The 20,416-nt window shown below is 39.0% G+C and overlaps 1 protein-coding gene and 1 pseudogene across 1 annotated transcript in view; one reads left to right on the top strand and one right to left on the bottom strand.

Moving 5' to 3' along the window:
- The window catches only part of TRAFD1 (TRAF-type zinc finger domain containing 1), a 21,625-nt gene extending 12,277 nt beyond the window's left edge, over window positions 1–9,348 (bottom strand). The window contains 4 exon segments of the mRNA XM_025044515.1: window positions 536–589; window positions 700–835; window positions 6,908–6,973; window positions 9,213–9,348. Coding sequence (XP_024900283.1) covers window positions 536–589; window positions 700–835; window positions 6,908–6,954 — 237 coding nt within the window. The 5' untranslated portion in view covers window positions 6,955–6,973; window positions 9,213–9,348.
- Window positions 862–4,797, top strand: LOC112477229 (annotated as a pseudogene).
- Window positions 9,349–20,416: the final 11,068 nt, after the last annotated feature.

Below are 20,416 nucleotides of genomic sequence, written 5' to 3'. Positions count from 1 at the left end.
TTAAAGCATACACACACACACACACACACACACACACACACACACACACACACTCATTCAACTATGGACATTTTTATCTCAACTAGGAACCAAATGATACTATGCGGTCTCTCACCAAATGCTCTCTGAGGAACTTCTTTGGGTGTAAACAGCATGCTATCCAAGTGAGCGAGAAGTCAAAATGAAATTACAATATGTAAGGCAGGCTAAGAAGTTGTGCTAAAAAGGTTGTACCATACTGGCAACCCCAAGCTTGGCTTAGCACTCAGTGAGGCTGCCAATAACCGAACCCAAGAATGACAGACTCAGTTCCAAAGGGAAAGGCCCTGAGGCCTGACCATGGGGCACAATAGCCATGCAGCTGAAACTGGCAGCAAATGGTCAAAGCCTCGAATAAGCTTTGAGTGGCGGTGTGCATGGAGCTGGAGAACAAAGACTCAATCAGACTGGCTTTCTGCTCTGCATGTGGCTCTGTAATCTCAGTAGGATTGACCCACCTAGTAACTCACTCCCTTCATAGTACAAGAAAACTAACCTCATGGTTCTTTAAATGCCTCTTCTCCAACTTCTTGTTACATTTGCAGGTTACCTAGGATAAAAAGTGAGAACCGATAAATTGGCTTTGTGACAACATGCTCCCTTGCTTTTTGCACAACAGCAAGTAAAATACATTTATGAACATTTGAGTACTTGGTTCACCTGACAGTGTTCTGTAGCCATATGAGTCTCCATGTCAGATTTGGGAAATGGTTCCTTGCAGATAGGACACATACCAATGTTTCTTAGACAGTGGATCTCATGGATGGTAAAATTACATGCAGGAATTTCTTTTTTGCTACAGAAATAGATCAAAGCAAAAGGCAAGCATTACTGACTGATCTATTCAGTTGTATCACATGGAAATCTGTCCTGTCCAATCTTTAGCCTCCATTATTTCTCTTTAGTGACTAACAGTCCATAAGCTCTTATGATTGTGATTACTTGATTTAAGAATTAATTACTAAAGATTTTAAGTCTTCTGTGCAACACTCTAAGTTATCAGTGCTATGCACTGCCTCTAAAAGCTCAGCCTCACTTTCTAGACATCACTGCTGATCACAACTAACATCAAGTCAGATGCCAAAAAGAGCTGAGCTAGGCTTTTCCAAAACTATCCATGCCCCAAAGAACAATAGTACACTCCAGGATTTTATTTATATATACATATGTATTCATTCATTCCCAGTCTGAGGCAGGTTTAATCTCATTAGATTTTATTCCACTAACAGTCAAACCAGGCTTTTGGAGCTACTGCTGCCACCTCCGCGTATGATCATTTCTAATGTCAGGCTTTGACAACTTAAACACGAAGTTCCACAGTATCAATGACCAATCACCGTCCTTATCATTGTAGAGAAAGTGGAGAACCCTACAGAAAACAGTATGCTGGCTATGATTACTCTCAGCAAGGCCAATTTGCCCCTCCAGACAAGATGCAGCCAAAATTCACAAATAGGCAGATTTTCCAGCCAACTCAGGTATATACTCCAAATACACCTCATCCATTCTGTGGAAACAACTTTGACTATGAGCCACCTTTATTAAAGAATTAGGTATCAATTTTGACCACAGCTGGAAAAAAATACTAATGGTGTTATATCCATTAAAAGTAGCACATATAGCAACATGAATGAGACTGATTAGGCAGGACCAATGGTTTTTTGCCTTGCCTTAGCAGCCATGTTGTTACTCTGGCAAAATCCAGTTTGGCTATGTATATGGGTGGGATCTGTGCAATTGGATGTCTAGGAATATTCTGTTTATTAAACTTAATGAGTATGACAGGTATTTCATTTGATTGTGTGGAATTCTTAGGATTCTTCTCACTTTCCAGCTTTCCAGGGATGTCTTGATAGAATGGTATAGGAATCATTCTCACTGCTGGAATTGTAGATTGTGTAGTTTTTCTGCTTCCAAATTTTTTATTTCTGCATTAGGCAGGAAAGAGCAATTTCTAGTAGCATATCCTTGTGCTTTGTTATATGAAGTCTTTGCCCTAATTTCTATTTTTTGAACTGAATTCATCTGGGATGTGGACATCATTGAGCCAAAAACACAGAAAGGACTTTGAACTCTTAAATCGGACCAGCAAACTACTACATTGCAACTCTCATACAGATCTAACGTTTGACTATTGGAGCAATGGAAGTAAACATTTATCTTTTGTTCATTTTTATAGAACTATTGAATACTATATTGGATTTACCTGCAGTAAATATTTTACTCACACAAGTAAGAAGTACTATTTCTTTCCTTTCTTGTAGCCTTTGAAAGGCAATTTTTTCTTTGAAAATTATTGTTTTTGATATTCTTATCAACTGTGAAAAACTAATCACAGAGCTGATCATCTTTCTCAAAAACAACTTAGTCGTAATAAAGACACAAGACATTGGAGAAATAATTTTCCAAGGAATTAGGAACAAAAATTGCCTGTATTCTCAAGTCAGAAGTACCTGAAGCAAAAAAGTGATCCTAATTTGAGTTCTATGAATTTGCACTTCAAAAATTTGACATTCCTATAAATTATCTCATAGAATTTTGCTAAAATTCAGCAATACAAGAAGTTCCCCATCTACCTTATTTAGACACAAAATGTGAATACCTGTTTAGACATTAGCATCAGCTAAACCACAGTGACCTAGACTGGCCACATTAATGCTCATAACCTTCGATAAAAATATTAAAAATGTCAGTTTCAGTATTGCAGTTATCAATGTAAAGTGCATTTGATGATTACTTAAAATTTCCCAATTAAAAAAATTAAGTTAAACCAAAAGGAGCAGATGCCAGCTTTGGGAAAGTCAGTAGGGATGGGAAATTGCTTCCTTTATGACCCGCAAACTTTTCAAAGCAGGTTGCATGCTAGTCACAATCATGGGCTCTGGATGGGTTGATATAAACTTCACTGCACAACTATACGAAAATGAAATCCTGAACCTCTTCCCCTAGTCCTGTCTCCTCACTCATTTTGCTTCTCCTGTAGATTAAGGGATCCGATATTTAAGTTACAGAAAAGAAAGGAAGAAAAAGGCAATATTGAGTAAAAGAGTAAGACCTTTTAAATTTAATAAGAGGGGAATATAGTCATTAACATCGTAATAATTATGCACGGTGACAAATGGTTACTAGACTTGTGATTATCACTTCATAAGGTATATAAATGTAGAATCACTGTGTTGTATACCTGAAATGAATATATTTTATGTCAACTATAATTTAAAAATAAAAATGAATAAAAATAAATTTAGCAAGAGTATACATACATTCAAACTAGAGGCACATAGTATTCAAAAGCCTTACTCTTTATTCATCTAGGATATGACCACTGTTACAATGCAATTTCACAGTCTAGCTAGGGATTGCATTAAAAGGATGTACTTATGTTACCTGGAATAAAATTTCAGAAAAATAAAATACTGATCAGGATACAGACCTTTGACACATTATTTTGCCTCTGAAGCTGAATACTACAGGAACTCCTCCCCCAAACCAAGCTGTAGATAGCTTATTTCTCTTTTACAGTTTTAATCTTCATACATAGTCTAAGAAACATTTCAAAGCAGGATGACCGATATGCCTTCAGCTACGGTCATATTCCCAATATCAAAGACCAAGACACCAAATAAATTCATTTTCATCCAATGATGGAACTATCAAGGAAGCTCTCATAGCAAAGGTGATTCAGAAGAACAATCAACTGTGACAGATGAGAAGGAAACTCAAATGGATAAAAAAGGAAACTACCAATGTCTTGACAGATTTAACTTCCCCTATTTCTCCAAAATCCATAGTTTTTTAAGGAAACCACTGGTTTTAAATTAATTCAGTTTAAAATTTTTAAAACTGTAGAATATTAAAATACATAGTAGTAGGAGCTATAAATAGGTTGCCATCTAAACCTATTAACAAAAATTAAAATTAGTAAATCCCACTACAGGCATATCTTATTTTATTGCACTGTACAAATGTTGCATTTTTAAGGAAACAAAAGCAAGACCCTCCACCATCGAAGAGATTTTGACTCGCTTTATTGCAGTGGTCTAGAACTGAGCCAACAATATCTCCGAGGTATATCTGTATTAAAGATGCTGTGAAACTAATACTCTAATACATTACTGGTGGTAGTGTAAACTGCTTTAAAATAGCCTGAAAATGCAGTTCTAAGACCATAAAATTATATACTCTTTAACCCAGTAAGTCTACTCTTGGGATTATGAAGATTTTCATTAGTGTCATAAAATGGTAAAAAAAAAAAAAAAAGGAAATAGTTAAACGTTTTAAAAATGAACAGCTAAAGTTAAATATGGTACACCCAATAAAGTGAAAGCAGAGCCATATTATGGTTATAAATCATATGTGCACAAATGCCGCAAAAAATTAAAGCCAGGAGTTATTGTTTAGGATGTTTGATATTCTGGGTTCTTTTTTCTTAATTTTCATAAAAAGGTTTTTAACAACAAATATCAAGAAAATGTCTACAGTTTCCATTTTACTATTCAGGATAATCTACTGACAGAGCATTCATATAACGAGGCTACTAAAATCTCAGAATTAAAACAAAATATAAAGGACCACAGAATCTTAACATAATCAAGAATCAAAAGCAGCTGTAAGGTATACTACAGAGAACTTATTATTACATATTTCACCTCTTGAGAAACCTTGAAAGAAAAAGAAAAAGATATTTGCAAAACCAGAGGAGAGAAGGAGCAATTAGGGGGATCGTTTTATAAACTATATAAATGTCTAACCAATGTACTGTATACTTGAAACTAATTAAAATAATTTTTTTTTAAACTAAAAAAAAAAGATATTTGTAACAATTACATGAAACAGGTGCCTGCTGGTTTTGTTTTCTTTTTAAATTTAACTGCCAAGAGAATCCCACCAAACATTCCAACCAGACAAAATACTAATATATATACTTCCTACTTACAGATAAAATCAAGATGTTTTAAGTGAGAACACAATTCCATATAGATAAAATATATAGATAAAATGGCTAAAAAGCTCCCCCCCCCAAAAAAAAATATCAAGTTTAAGGTGAAATTTCATTTTAGATAGAAATGACTGGCAGGTAAGCCAAGACTTCCAGAAAAATTCCCAGTAGTTTTCCAAACAATAAACACAACTCAGAAATCAATTTTTCAATAAACGCAAAAATTAAAAGCTGAAATGAAGCTTCTGTTCCCTAGAATCACATTCTGCCCTCAATCAGAGGACACCATAAGATATAACATGCAAAAACATCTTCAATCGCAACAAACTATTCTTTTTACTGGACCAGTGAGTCTACTTGCAGCTCATATTTAGAAAAGTACCTTGAGTACCCTTTCTTAGGGAACAAGAGGAATATGGCTCTAAAAACAACAATGTTGAAACTGGAATTTAAACAGGGTCACTTAAGATGGGAGATCTGTGCTGGTTTAGTCAGTTTTCCATGCTAACCTGCTTTTTTCTTCACATAAATTGCTTTGGCTTTGAATAACCTTGTTTTCATTAGCTTTCATTAACTTACCCTTTTTTAAAACTCCCTTGGCATAGTTATTTATATATTGTCCTAGGCTTGAGATTCCTTCAAAATGGAGTGGACTGTTAAAATTAGAGTATCTTAACTGATGCTAAAGCCAATGTCTGTTTTCTTACCAGAGTGATGATGTTTTCTTGTTAATATCTGTATCATTGATTACTCTGCATCATTAACAGTATATTAAAACCAAACAAAGCTAAAATAGTGTTTTCACTGGCAGAAAGTGATAGTAGTAGTAGAAAAAATATACCCTGTAGCGCAAGACACCCTCACAGAAATGAAATCTTAATTCCATGCAGGGAACGAATATTGTGATCTGCAGTTGCTCTGATTAGACCCTAATTCTGCTCAAAGGCTGAGCAGAAAAAGGCAGTAAAACTGTTCTCTGACTCGAACCTTTCACCAATCTGCATTAAAGGATTTCTCTTTCCTTCTACCACAATTTGTTAATTTAAACATAACAATTCTGCTTTGCTTTCTTTAGCTTTTAGGAAGAGCACTTGTTTATCACTAAAATACCAAGTTCTTGAGAAATCTCAACCAAGAATCAGAAAAGTATTAGCTGCACGCCTAAGTTTCATTTCAGCATGAAAGTTTCTTTCTTGTTACTCACGTGGATTAAAAACACTAAAACAGAAAGTTGAAAATTCCAGACTGTGCCCAGTCTTCACTAACAGTTCTAGAATCATGAAATGATAGTGATTAATCTGAACTGCCAGAAGACTTTAGACTTTTTTTGTTTCTTTTAAGCAGTGGAACATTCCTTCAGCAAAATCTTTTATAAAAACAGTTCAGTGCCTCTGGTTGAACTACTCTCTCTCTCACTACTAGATGTAGAGCCAAGCTCACTAAACCTTGCTCCCAATCAACCCCAAGACAACCAGCCACTGTAGGCACTCAGAAAAATCCTTTCAACACACTTTGAAAAACACTAATCTAGTCAAAACATTTTAGTATATTTTTAGTAGTTTTTTTGATATGTGTGATATTTTTCAGAAAGACAAAAAATAAATTCCCTTATTTAGAGGTCAGAAAAGTGAGGCTCCAAAGCAATCAAGTGACTTGCCAAAAGCCATTAGCTAATTAAAGGCGGGAACCAGAGCCCTGACTCCTGGCTTATTCTGTCACTCTCCTCACTACACTATAATAGCTAAACCAACCACCTTGTCAAATCACTAAAACAGGCGATTTTATCCAGAATTGTTAAAAAGGCTTTAGTCCCATATACATGTATGATATTATATGGCTCCAATTTTCATCTGCCAATAAATAAACCAACTCTTTACAGAAGCTAGTTTGTCCTCATTTCAATAACATTTCTCAGATTTAGTTTCTTACCAGTTGTCACACAGCCGAGTGTCCTGGTCATCTAGAAATTCAGCCATCTTTAGCTCTTTCTGAAAACTACAAAGGAAGAAGTGATAACTTTGAATTTCATTTCTGCTTTAGGATGACAAGCAAAACACAAAAACAAAAAACTAGTGCATAGGAAATGTCACCAAAATTAGTGCATTTAAAGCATTTTAATACTCAACACATGGGTTTTACCTTATTTTTTTTAATTTTCATCTTAAAACAATCTGACTTGCAGTAACGACACAAAGAACTCCCTTATCTCCTCACCCAAAACATCATAAATAACCATAGTAAAATTACCAAATGTAGGAAACATAATACTGGAGTTAATCTATAGGTCTTCAAATTTCACAAATCATTCTACAAATGATTCAAGATCACATCCAGGGTAACATGCTGCATTTAGTTATTTCTCCTTAATATTCTTTGCTCTGGAATATTTCCTCAGTCTTTATCTTTAATAATCTCGTTAAATGCACTGGCTAGTTATTTTGTAGAATGTTCTTCAATCTGGGTTTGATGTTTTTCTCATGATTAATATATATCTGGCAAGAATACCAGAGAAGTGATGTTGTGTCCATCTTGGTGCACTGTATCAGAAAGCACATGATGTCAACAGGCTTACTGTGATGTTAAGTTCGAGCCTTTAGTTAAGATAGGGTCTGCCAGGTTTCTCTAAAGATTTTTCTTCTTTTTAAAAAGTTATCAATGCAGAAAGCAAAAGTGCTGGCAATTTTATTAACAATATTTAGTGTAGATCATTCCTTTCCATGAAGTGAAAATGGTCTTAAATACTCCCCCCTAGTAAGGCTTTTTCATGATTTTGACATTTCCAAACTAACTCACTTTTAGAAACACACTCATTCATTCAACATGTTAAGACCAGTGCCAGACACTCTGCCCTGGCATTAAGAATACTTTAAAAATTAAAGAAATAGTGTCTGACCCCACAGATCGATTTAGTAAAAGAGAAAAATAAGCAAAGAAATAGATATACCTTGAGTATTTTGATGTAAAAGTACATAGACAAAAGTACATAGAGGGGAGTGGAGGAAATCTACTTTAGATAAGGGTGGTCAAGAAAGAACTTTGAAATGACTTTTAAACTAAAACCTGAAGTTAGAAGAGCCAGCCATGCAAAGAGGAAGTAAGCTATCGAATAGTAGGAAGTGACAGGATTCAAGATGTCCATTCTGATGGGAGAGGAAGCACCTATCTTTGAAAATAAATCACGTTCCCAAAAGGGAAAAGCCTAGGTACTTTTCTCGCGGCTGATTGATTCTAGGTGTGATCCAGTAAAGCAAACTAAATCCCGGCCAGAACCTCGGATAAGGAAAGTGCCAGGTTTTCTAGCTCTAAGGGATTGCGGGTGACATGTAGGGCTTAGAGTCAGCCCCGCCCCGCCCCCCCGCAGGGTCAAATTCTAGTTCTGCCACTCAGGGGCTGCGTGATTTAACCTCCCTGGGCCTCCAAATCCTCACGCAAACAACTGACAGTACTTCCAACGGTCGTTGTGAGGGGTGAAGAAGCAAACGCACGGAACTGCTTTGGTTACAGTTAAGTTTTCAACATTAGAAAGAGCCCCTCTTGAGGACTTCGGGGGCCGCCCCTACGCCCAACGGGGCGGAGCTACCACTTCAGAGTCCAGACCCAGAAGGCGATTTCCAACTGCCCCCTCCCTCATCGAGTTCGGGGAGGTCGGGATTCGGAGTCGAGAGGGCACCAGCCCGCAAGTAGCAGCAGTCGACATTTACTGCGCGTTTATTGTTTGCTAAACGCTTTCCACGGGCAATCATTTAACCCAGGCCACACAAATATCAGTGTGAAAAAATAGTGAAAGTCATTATCCCCATTTTAGAGACCTAGAAAGCGAAAGACGAGGAGGACAGTTAACCGCCGCCCACGCTGGTCAGAGTGCGAACTTGAACCCACACACCCGTCCGCCGAGAGCCCGAGACCCTCCACGCCGGCAGCTCGAGGCTCCCGCCCAGCTCCGCCCGGGGCGCCGGGGCCCAGTGGCGCTCCGGACGACGCCCTCTTCCCAAATGCCAGGGTCAAGGCCGGGAAGGGGCCGCGGCACCGCCGGGAGCTGTCGCGGTTCTGGTTCCCTGAGGAGAAAGCGCGGCCTCCCCCACAGGCCCGAGGAGCCGCCGCCGCACAGGCATCTTTCTCCTTGCGGCCGCTACCCCCGGCCTAAAGCCCCCGCCCCCCGCCCTCGGGGTGCCGGCTTCCTCCCGAACTGGAGGCCGCAGGACGGTCCCCAAGCGCTGGACGCCGCTACACTCACCTAGGATGAGAAGCGCGTCGAGCCGAGAGCCTGGCCGCAGACACCGAGCCCCCACAGTCAGCCCCCGTACTGAACAACGGCCCCTAGAGTCGCCTCACCACTTCCGACCGTCGCGGAGGAGCACGCCCATTGGCCAGGGGCGGTCCCGGCTGTCGGCCCATTGGACAGCACCGTTGTCTCTCCCAGGGCCCCGCCTTCTGCGCGCCAATTGGCTCCTCAGAGCTCCGTGGGGGCGAGTCCCTGGAAGTCCCAGCCCCTGAACATCTGGCAAGAGGAGCCGAGACTGAGCTGTGAGCCTGGTTCTGGGCCCAGCAACTTCCCCTGACACAGGCTAATAATATTTGCATGAATAATACTGTACAAACATTACTAATAAGACTAATATATTAAGAAATTAATGTAATTTGTTTTTTTGTCATGAGCCATTAATAGTTATTAGTCATTCTTGTTGCTATTACAATGCCTTCGCTCAAGACATCTGCAAAGCTCTGCCCATATTTGAGCACTTTGATTTTTGTAGTGGAAGAGTAAGCGGCTGAGACACAGGTTTGAGTCCCAGTATCTTCACTTGACGTGTGGATTCTCTGAATTCCTCTTCCTCACGAATAAATAAATATATATATATATATATATATTCAAATATAACCAAGAACAAATATACAATACAGCAATATAAAATCATGATTTTATTGTAGATAATTGCAAAATGTTCATGATATAGTGCTAAGCAGGAAAAGCAGGTTACAAAGCATTTATTTGTAACAGGATAGAATACTTTGTTTAAATAGGCAGTATATTCTGTGCGATTCCAAAAATATAAAATTTGAAAACGGGCAAAATTAATTTAAGGTAAGAGAAATCAGAATAATGGTTCCATTTGGAGAGTATGGACTGCGAGGGAATATGAGAAAGATTTCTAAATCCTAAAAATGTTCTGTATCTAGATCTGCAAAGCGGTAAACACAGATGTATTAGTAATAGTCACTAAGCTGTACACTTAAGATTTAAACACTTCACATTGTATGTTAGAGAGAACATGTTAAAAAGAACATACCATTCAATATTGTTCTGTACCTTGACATTTTTTGTAATACTACATAACCTGTCTTGGAGATCTATTCGTTAGTGGCACATCTATCTATAGTATATTCATTCTTTTTCAATAATAATTCTATTGTATAAATATACCATGGTTTATTCAACCAGTTTCCTGTTACTAGACATCTTGGCTATGAAGTGTTATTTTTAATACAGTATAACCAATACTGGAAGTCCAAAACTGCTTCAGCACCAGCCTCACTGATTTGCGAGGCAAATGTATAGAGTGCTGCCTATGTGACAGGCCCCAGATAAGATAATGGAGCTTCAATAACAACAGGACAAGAGCCTGCCTTCCCAATAGTGTTCAAGGGAGACAGGCACCACGGTGATGACAATGAGTGTGATACATGCTGTCGTATAATAAAGAATATACAGGTTTACCCCACTGTCCCAAAGTACAGTGTTCCTATGAAACTTTTCATAAGCCCAAATGGCATAAACTGAAGGAGTATTTACCTTAGGACACATCTTGCTAGCAGGTGCACAAGATAAATTAAGATAAAGCACAGTTCAAAGCTGTGGCAGCTTGATGCTGAGTGTAGTCCCCCGGGAAAGGAGCTTGGCGGTGCCACTCTTGCTGCTGGAGGTGTGTGCTGCTCTATAACCTATCTGTAACTGATCACTTCAAAACAAATGCTGAACACTATTTTCACTTTTCACCTCTTTTGTAAAAGGGAGTTTGCTCTTCGGATTTCTTTCAGTTAGCAAAAACGGGTACTAATGTAGGTCTTTAAGGGAAGAGGCATAAAGCAAACTTTCAGAAAGTGGGAGGAGATACCTGTCTCTGGTTTTTGTCCTGGTTCCTGGTACAGAACTTCAAAAAACTTTGGAATTTCCTGTGTGACAGAAGTGTCTTTGTTATTATAATGAGCGGACTCAGGAGGGTTCCAGGATAGCATCAGAAAGGTGGGCTGGTCACCAGAAAAACCAAGCTCTGGATGAGAGGATTGGATCTTTTCACATCCAGGGAGAGAAGGGGTGTGTATTTGAGATGTCATGTGACCACGTGATGAGTGATTTAATCAATCATGCCTAAGGTGATGAAACCCCCTTAAGAAAACTCGACAGCGAGGCTAGAGGGCACTTCAGGTTGGGGAACGCGCTGATGTGCCAGGAGTGTGACAAAGCTCTGCATTGCCCCTCAGACTACACCTTTTGTGTCTCTTCAATTGGTTGTTCCTGATCTACATCTTTGAAAGAAAGCTGTAATTGTAAATACAGGCATACCTCGTTTTATTGCGTTTTGCTTTATTGCACTTCACAGGTGTTGCAGTTTTACAAGCTGAAGAGAGGACCTTCCACCAGCAAAAAGATTACAACTTGCTTTATTGCGATACTCACTTTATTAAGGTGGTCTGGAACCAAACCCACAGTATTTCCGAGATATGCCTGTATAATACTTTCCTGAGTTCTGTGGGTCATTCTAGTGAATTATCAAACCTAAAGGAGTCATGGGAAACCCTGAATTTATAGTCAGTTGGTCAGAAGTATGGTTGGCCTGAGGCCCCCCAAAGTGAGGACTGCTAAGATCTGTTTTTCACTCACGGCAATTCACTTCTGACAACAAATGTGTAGCTTTCCCTCGTACCAGTAGCCAAGTCTCCAACTGTCTGGACTTTAGCTGGGTATCCTGCAATTTAATTCAATTCTCTGACACTATCCACCTGAGGAGTTAGCATCAGATCCCCAAAGGGCTCGGTCCCAAAAACCTTGCTTTTTTTCCCCCCACTTTAGATGCCAATCACAAGTTCCATTTGTCACCTGTGCTTCTGACCAACCAGCTATAAATCCAAGATTCCCACAACCACCCCTCAAGTTTGATTATTTGCTATAATGGTTCATAGAACTCAGGGAAACACTTCACTTACATTTATTTGTTTACTGTAAACAGTATTATAAAGGATACAAATGAACGGCCAGATGAACAGGTACATAGGGTGAAGTATGGACAGGTCCTGAGCATCCATCCCAGTAGAGTTTTCATGAACCACCCTGATGGTACATGGATGTGCTCGCTGACCTGGAAGCTCTCCAAATGCTATAGTTTAGGAGTTTTTATAGAGGTTCCATTATATAGACATGAGCAATTAAATCATTGGCCATTGGTGATTAATTCAATCTTCATCCTCTCTTCTCTCCCTAGAGAGGGCTGAGAATGGGATTGAAAGTTCCAATCTTTTCATCATATGGATGGTTCCTCTGGCAACCAACCCCCATCCTAAAGCAATCTAGGGGTCCACCAAGAGTCACATCATTAATATAAACTCGGGTACGGTTGAAAGGAGCCTATAATGAATAAAAAAACCCTCTCTCACCTCTAGCACTAGGGAATTCCAAGGGTTTAGAGTCTCTTAGGCCAGCAACTAGAACAAAGACCAAATGTATATTTCTTGTTATATTACCATATCACAGAGACTGAGCCCTTAAATGTGTGGAGTCAGGTGCTAACTCCAAGTGGTTAGCATCAGAACTGAATAAATACACCCAACTTCAGGTGAAACAAACCACATGCTTTTGTGGAGAAGCCCTGTTAGGGTATATAATCACCCAACCCACAGAGAGGTTAATTTAGAGAGAAAAACCACAAGCCCCAAATGGCATCGCTCATGCTAAAAGTCCACGATACCAAACCTAGATTTTATACTTGATCTAATTGCAATTTCAGCCTCTCGGAGAAACATAATCTTAATCAACCAGTCTGGAATTTTCTGGTCAACAACAATGAGGTCATCTGTCACATGGGCCCTTCTCCATCTGCATCCCCTAGAAAGAAGGAAAACACCCCCTTCCTGATTCTCTTCCCCCAATAAAGCTGTCCTGGCTCAAAAATAATCCTTTGTTTTCTTTTGTTAATACCTCCCTTGCTCCAAACTTGTTTCTCTAAAAACTTTCCGTTTTGTGCATCCCCTCTGAACGCCCTTCTAGTTACTGGATGGGATGCTCCTGGATTCCTGAACTGCTTGATAAAGCCTATTAGATCTTCAAATTTACTCAGTTGAATTTTGTTTTTGAACAGCATGAGTCCACAACGTCTTTGGGTCACAATTAATTAGGCATAGTCTCTGCCTGAAGTAAACTTAGGTTATTTGTAAAGAGGTTTCTGAACTTTGAAACAGATTTTCCCATAGAAGCAGTGTTACAGTGGTAATTCTAGTCTCAAGCTGCCCCACAAAATGTTATTCAATTTATAACAAAACTTTATAGTAATCTTTTGAACTTAACAGACTCCTGTAAACAGAATACGTTTTTGCTAAATCATCCAGAGTTGGAGTTTGTGTCTGGTAATTAATAATTTTGTCTAATAAAAAAAAAAAGCAGTATAAGAACCTGAATTCCTGAGAATATATCTCTTCCTCCACCCATTAATCCTGCAACAGATAAGGAATAATTTTTCTCCTCCTTAAAACTGTTATGCCTTTTGAGCAAGCAACTCAGTCAAGAAATTTCTAGGAAGACAACATATATAGGAATACTCATGCTGTGTAAATTATAAGGATGTCTATGACTGTTTTCAGGAATGGAAAATAGCAACAAATGGTCCCTCAAAAGGAGACCAGTTAAATAAATTAAACTTCAGTAAAACTACCCAAAAAGTAAAAAGCATTGAGCGTGGAAAGATAGGCAAACCAGATTCTTTTTTTGAAAAAGAAAGTTAAAAAACCAAATATGTTAACAAGATTTAATAAGATTCTTTATTTGTAAATATAATATTAATAAATAATACTAGTAATAGTAAACTATCTAACAATATATGTTAGAATAGGATTAGAAATAAACTGGAGGAGTAATCCATTCCCAATGGTAGCCTCTGAAAGGTTAGGTTTACAAAGATTTTCACTTCTTACATTGAATGATTTTACAAGTAGGTTATTTTTGTAAGCAGGATAAAAAAAAGAATCCATACTTCTCCCTCTGCTCCTGACTTGTACACAATGTACCGACGAGAGAATTTCAGACCTGCTGACTGCTTTGTCTGCCTTATTGATTGAATAATCTATGACATAATATATATTTTCTCTTTTACTCTATTTTTTCAATTTTATTGATGCATAATTTACAAACAATACAGCACCCATTTTTTTCTGGTGAAAGTCATTTATTAAACAATTATTATATTAGGTCAGTCTGTAATTAAAGTATCTTTAATATTTTTACAATTATGAATTATTAGAAACCACGGGCTTACACTAACTTCAATTTTTTTATGAAGCTATATTATCGAGAAAGGTTGTTAACTTTTAGACATAGGAGTCTGACTTAGTGGTGGACAACTCATTTTTTTTCTGAAACTCCTTTCTTTCATTTCTTCTCTTTATAGTCTTTATTATGTTTGGATCACCTATACTTTATCTCGAATGGAGTAAAGTACTCATTTTAAATGTACAAAATGATGTGTTTTCACATATGTAACTGTGACTACCAACAAAATATAAACAATTTTGATCTCTTTCCTGTCAATCTCCACCCCTCCCCTCACTCAGGTCCTGGCAGCCCCTAATATACTTTCTATTACTGTAGAGTGGGGTTTCATATAAGTGGAACCGTACAGTGGATGCACATCTGTTTCAGGTTTCTTTCAGCATAATGGTTTTGAGGTTCGTCCATGCTGTTGATCATACCAATAATTGAGTCCCTTTTATTGCCTCCTAGCGTTCCACCCTATGGATAAACCACAATTTGTATTGATAGACCTTCGAGTCGATTCAAGTTTTTGTCTAATATGGAAAAGGCTGCTACGAATGTTCCTTACACGTCTTTTGGGAAGACACGCGTTTTTATTTCTCTTGGTTAAATACTTAGAAGTGGAATTGCTGGATCACATGGTAAGTCTATGTTTTAATTTTAAAAGAAACTGCCAGACTGTTTTCCAAATGATTGTACCATTTAACATTCCCACCAGCCGTGTGTTCCACCCACTTGCCAATGTGATATAAATACATTTTGAATAAATAAACAGACGAATAGTCATCCTATCTCTCAGGAACAACTTTCTTCCCTCCCTTGTATGGGTGACCCAGAAGTTCTTCTGAATGTACAGTTTACAGTGGGAGACAACATCATCCAAGGTTGCAGGGAATAAAATAGAAATAACGATAAGTTCAAACTCCACTTAACAACTTAGGGTGCCTTATTTTTACGGGCCTATATCCAGCAGCAGAAATTTAAAAAAAAAAACCGTTTACTGACATTTTATTTCTGACCAAAAGAAGACAGCAGGGTGTGGTGATTACAGCGGAAGCAGAAAGGATTTGGGTTAGACCTGAGGAAGAGCCGCTCTCTGGTTTACTAGGACACCATCTGTGACAGAGAATTAGATGCAGTTCCCCTTAGGCATAGCACCTCCCACCTCCTTGCACCAGAATCATTTGAGGCCTTGTTAAAAATGTTAATTACTGGTCCTGGACACCCCCATCCCCCACCCATCCATTCAACTTGCAAATACAACCCAGATTTACTAAATCTGAATTTTGGGGAGTGTGATCTGAACCTGCTTTCTTGGCTCAGGGAGATTCAGCATTGGCTAAAGTGGAATGTTGATAAAGCCCAAAGGACGGGCGTTGCCTTACCCTTCCCTGCTCTGCCAAAGTCGAGGCCTGTCCAGGATGGGGGAAGGGAATCCCTCTCTCCTAGCCAAAGCTGTCACTACCAAGTCTGAGAAGCCAGATAGGACACACACACACACACACACACACACACACACGCACGCACACACGCACACACGCACACACACGCACACACACCATCCTCCCCCAGGGATTTTTCCTAACTGAATATGTATTGAAGGCAGCTTTTCCTTAAGTGCCAACCCCTTCCCTTCCTCCCACATTTACTTCCCAGCAGCTTCCTAGAGTCACATATTCCTGGCCTGGTTCCTAGCACAGACTCACACATAGAAGGCACTCAATTCCTATCTGAAGAACTACGTCAAGGTGTTCTATATAGTTATCTTTGGTTTGTAGTAGTTGATGGTTTTCAGGTGCTACTTCATAATAAATCTTAAAGGGTAGTGTTTATTTGTTTGATCAATGCCGATTTTGTTTTCATTGATTGGATTCCATTTTACTTTCTGGAATCTCATCCTTTGTACTTCCCTCAGCCCTTCCCCAGCTCCATCTTTTAGGTCCCTGGTCCCAGCCCTCAATGCTGAATCTCCTTGGCACTTTTTTGGGTGCAGCAAGGAGTAACTCTGGCAGTGAGTGAGTCCTTGGCTTGCTGTCATCCCCCGAACTCCCACCCTGAATACCTTCTTCCTCTCCACTCATCTTCGCAAATACCTCTGAAGGAAGGGACTAATTTTATTGTTTTGTTTTTATTTGTATTGGGCTATAATGACACATGATAAAGTGCAGATATATGAAGTGTATCAGTATCATGCCATGGATTTTTTAGAACAGCTTTACTGAGATATAATTCACACATCGTATAATTCACTCGTTTTAACTGTTTAATGGTTTTTGGTGTATTTATAGAGTTGTGCAATAATTCTAGAATATTTTTGCCATCTCAAAAAATAACCTTCATGTTTATGAATAGTCACTCCCTATTCCTTCCTTATCTCCACTCCAGGCCTGGTAGCCACTAATTTACTTTCTTTCATCATGGATCTGCCTATTCTGGACATTTTATATGAATGGAATCGTATTATATGAGGTCTTTTGGGACTGACTTTCACTTAGCATCATGTTTTCAAGGTTCATCTGTGTCGTAGCATGTGTTTCGTTTCTTTTTTATGGCTAAATAATACTCCAGTATAATGGATATACCACCCTTTATTTCTTTAGTCATTAGTCAATGAACATTTGGGTTTGTAATGGGCTGAATTGTATCCTCCAAAAATTCATGTTAAAGTCCTAACTCCTGGTACCTCAGAACGTGACTGTATTTGGAGACAGGACCTTTAAATAGGAAATTAAAGAAAACGAGGTTAGTATGGTGGTTCTAATCCAATCTGACCAGTGTCCTTAGAACAAGAGGAACTTAGGAGACGCATAGAGATAAGGCCATGTGAAAATACAGGAAGAAGACAGCCATCTACAAGCCAATGAGAGAGGCCTCAGAAGAAATTAACTCTGCTGGCACCTTGATGTTGAACTTCTAGCTCCTATAACCGTGGAAACAGAAATTTCTGATATTTAAGCCAGCCAGTCTGTGGGACTTTGTTACAGCACCCTAGCATACTAATAAAGGGTTGCTTCCACCTTTGGTCTATTATGCATAATGCTGCTATGAATAGTTGTATACAGGTTTTTGTGTGGACACACGTTTTCATTTTGCTGGGAGAAAGTCCACCTAGGAATGGAGTCTATACAATGAATTTTTACATGTGTATTCATGTTACCACAATGTTACCTACCACTGCCAGATCAAGAAATAGAACATTTTCAGCACCAGAAAGTTCCTTTTGGTTTCTTCCCTATCTGTCCACCCCCGCAGAGTAACCAGTCTTCTGACTTCTATAATTTAAGAGTAGCTTTTGCCTGTTCCTGAACACCATGTAAATAGAATGATCCAGTGCATATTCTTCTGTGTCTGACTTCTTTCATGCAATATTTTGATGATTATATTCACCCACCTTCTTACATTAGCCTTAGTTTGTTCATTTTCATTATTGTATAGTATTCCAAATAAATTATAAGTCTTTCACAATTTATTAACCCGTTCTGCTGTTGATAAACATTCAGCTTGTTTCTATTTTGGCCAAGAATGAATATTCTTATTCTTGGTTAGATATGACATTCATTTCTGTTAAGTGTATATTTACGAGGGGAATTGCTTGGCTGGGTTGGGTAGCTGTAGGGTATGCATTTATTCAGCTTTTGATTATTAAAAGTTCCAGCCACCCAAATGTACATAAATATCTCTAGCTCTCATGAGATGATGATTAGCAAGTATTTACAGTTAGCCCTAGCTCTTTTTTCTCCTCCATTATTTCCACTTACAAGTTTTGGGGTTCCATCTTCTTAACTTTCACAGTGACTCAGGCATGCATTCATTAGCTGGGCCCCTGATGATTACCAAGAGGGGCTTAGACAATTGACAAGCTGGGAAGCAGAAATAGGGCCTCTGCTGGGGAAGAGGAGGGAGGTAGCTATTAGGGAGTCAACCAACACTGTCACTGGAAGGGCACTCACCACACGCTACTCTATCAATGAAGGTAAGATTTCCAGGGCGAATGTAAACATCCCTTTTGTTTTATATTTTTGCATAGTCATAAGTATATTCATCTATTACTGGAGAAATACTTGTGAAACCTCTGCTAGTAGAGGTGGCAGGCCCTGAAACAGGCTGTGAGTGTGTCCTTAGGTGCCGAAACGTTTACATTATTTTGTCGATTTGGAAGCAGGGGTAGGAAACTCAGCTGACATCTGAGGAATCCTATATATTCATAAGGAGAATGGAGATTGGCCTAGAGTCCTCAGAGCATGCTGGGAAAATTTCCAGACTGCCTGGTTACTGGGCAGAGTTCTGCTACTCTCTTTTCCGGGTGGCTTTCTCATCCCTCAGCTGCTTGCAGAGAGCCCTTCTTGTGATTTCTTAGAATCACTTGCCCTTCTAAGATTTCTTAGAATCACTTGCATTGTAATCTGGTTTTTTACAAAAGTTCTCAGTACTCTCACCCCTTTGCCGCCTAAGAAATTATTTCCCCTTTCCCAAGGAGGGGAAACTTATGCTTAGTCAGTGTTTTTTCAGAGGGTTTGAGGGCTGGCAGGATTAGCATCATGTGATGGGGGGAGGGGAGGCTTATTTATTGAGATGCAGAGTCTCGGACCAGCTGCCCACCTAGTGGATAAAAGTTTCTGTGGTTCCAGAATATTCTGGGTTCCAGAATATTCATTTTAGAAGTACGTGGTGATTCTTATGCTCAGTGAAGTTGGCTTAAACGAGCAATTAACAGAACATTAATGATACAGACACATTCTTGAAACTATATTCAGTCCCACCAATCCTCTCTCACCAAATTAAATTTGTTGGAGTTCTACCCACCCACCCCTGTCCCTGCCAGGACTTCAGAAACACAGATTCTTTCTGCTACAACCTGCCTGACTTTCTTTATCCTTCAGGGCTCGGGTTTCATTTCTCATATTCCAAGAAGCCTTCCTGGAATCTTGGGTAAAGTGCCGCTCCTCTGGTTCCCATTGCCTCCCGTGATTACTCCAGAGCTCCTAGGACACTGCGGTATTGTTGCCTGAGTATCTAGATGCCTGTCTGTCCCATTAAACTGAGCCACCCCCTGGAAGGCTGGGCTGACATTTTTTGCATGGGCATGTCTGGCACCTAGCATAGGGTGGGGCACCCAGTAGGCATTCAATAAATGTTGATTAAAGGGAAGAATTATCTATTATGATTAGTGCTTTTTGTGCCCATTTAAGAAATCTTTGTCTACCCTAAGGTCACGAAGACATTCTTCTGTTTTCTTCTAGAGGCCTTATTGTTACTTTTTACATTTAGGTCTATGACTCATCTTGAGTTAATGTTTTGTATTGTGTGAGGTAGGGGTAAAGGGTCTTTTGTTTTTTTGTTTTTAAAGAGATATCCTATTGCTCCATTTATGGGTGATAAGGGGGATTCTTTCTTCCATCAAATTGCATTTGGGCCTTTGTCATAAATCCAAATGACCATACATGTAGGAGTCAATTTGTGGTCTCTCTGTCCTACTAATCTATTTATCTATCTTATGCCAATACTACACTGTCTTAATGATTGTAGATTAATGGTAAGCATCAAAATCTGGTAATGTAAGTCTGTAAGTCTTCCTACTCTGTTCCTTTTTTTATTCCCCAAGATTATCTTGGCTATTCTACATCATTTGCATTTGCATATAAATTTTAGAATCAGTTTCTGAATTTCTTGACTGGTTTTAATCTCTTATCTCTTACGCTTTTTCTTAACAGAGAACTAACCACACAACAGCACTCCCTCCCAGAGGTTCCTTCATTCTAAATCAAAGACCTGTTTTTGGCATCTGATAACTAAATGCAGTGGTCCAGACTCTCCCCCGAGTTCAGCAGCTTGGAGGCTGGAGAGAGAAAGTCTAGAACACAGAATCCAGCAAGCTCTGAAAATTCTGTATTTGTGGCCCCCCAGCTTTGGCCTGACCTTGA

This window comes from Pteropus alecto, unplaced genomic scaffold (genome assembly GCF_000325575.1).
Source record: "Pteropus alecto unplaced genomic scaffold, ASM32557v1 scaffold113, whole genome shotgun sequence".
NCBI classification, from domain to species: Eukaryota; Metazoa; Chordata; class Mammalia; order Chiroptera; family Pteropodidae; genus Pteropus; species Pteropus alecto.
Note: the sequence above shows the minus strand (reverse complement) of the source record. Positions and strands in the feature narration are given on the sequence as shown.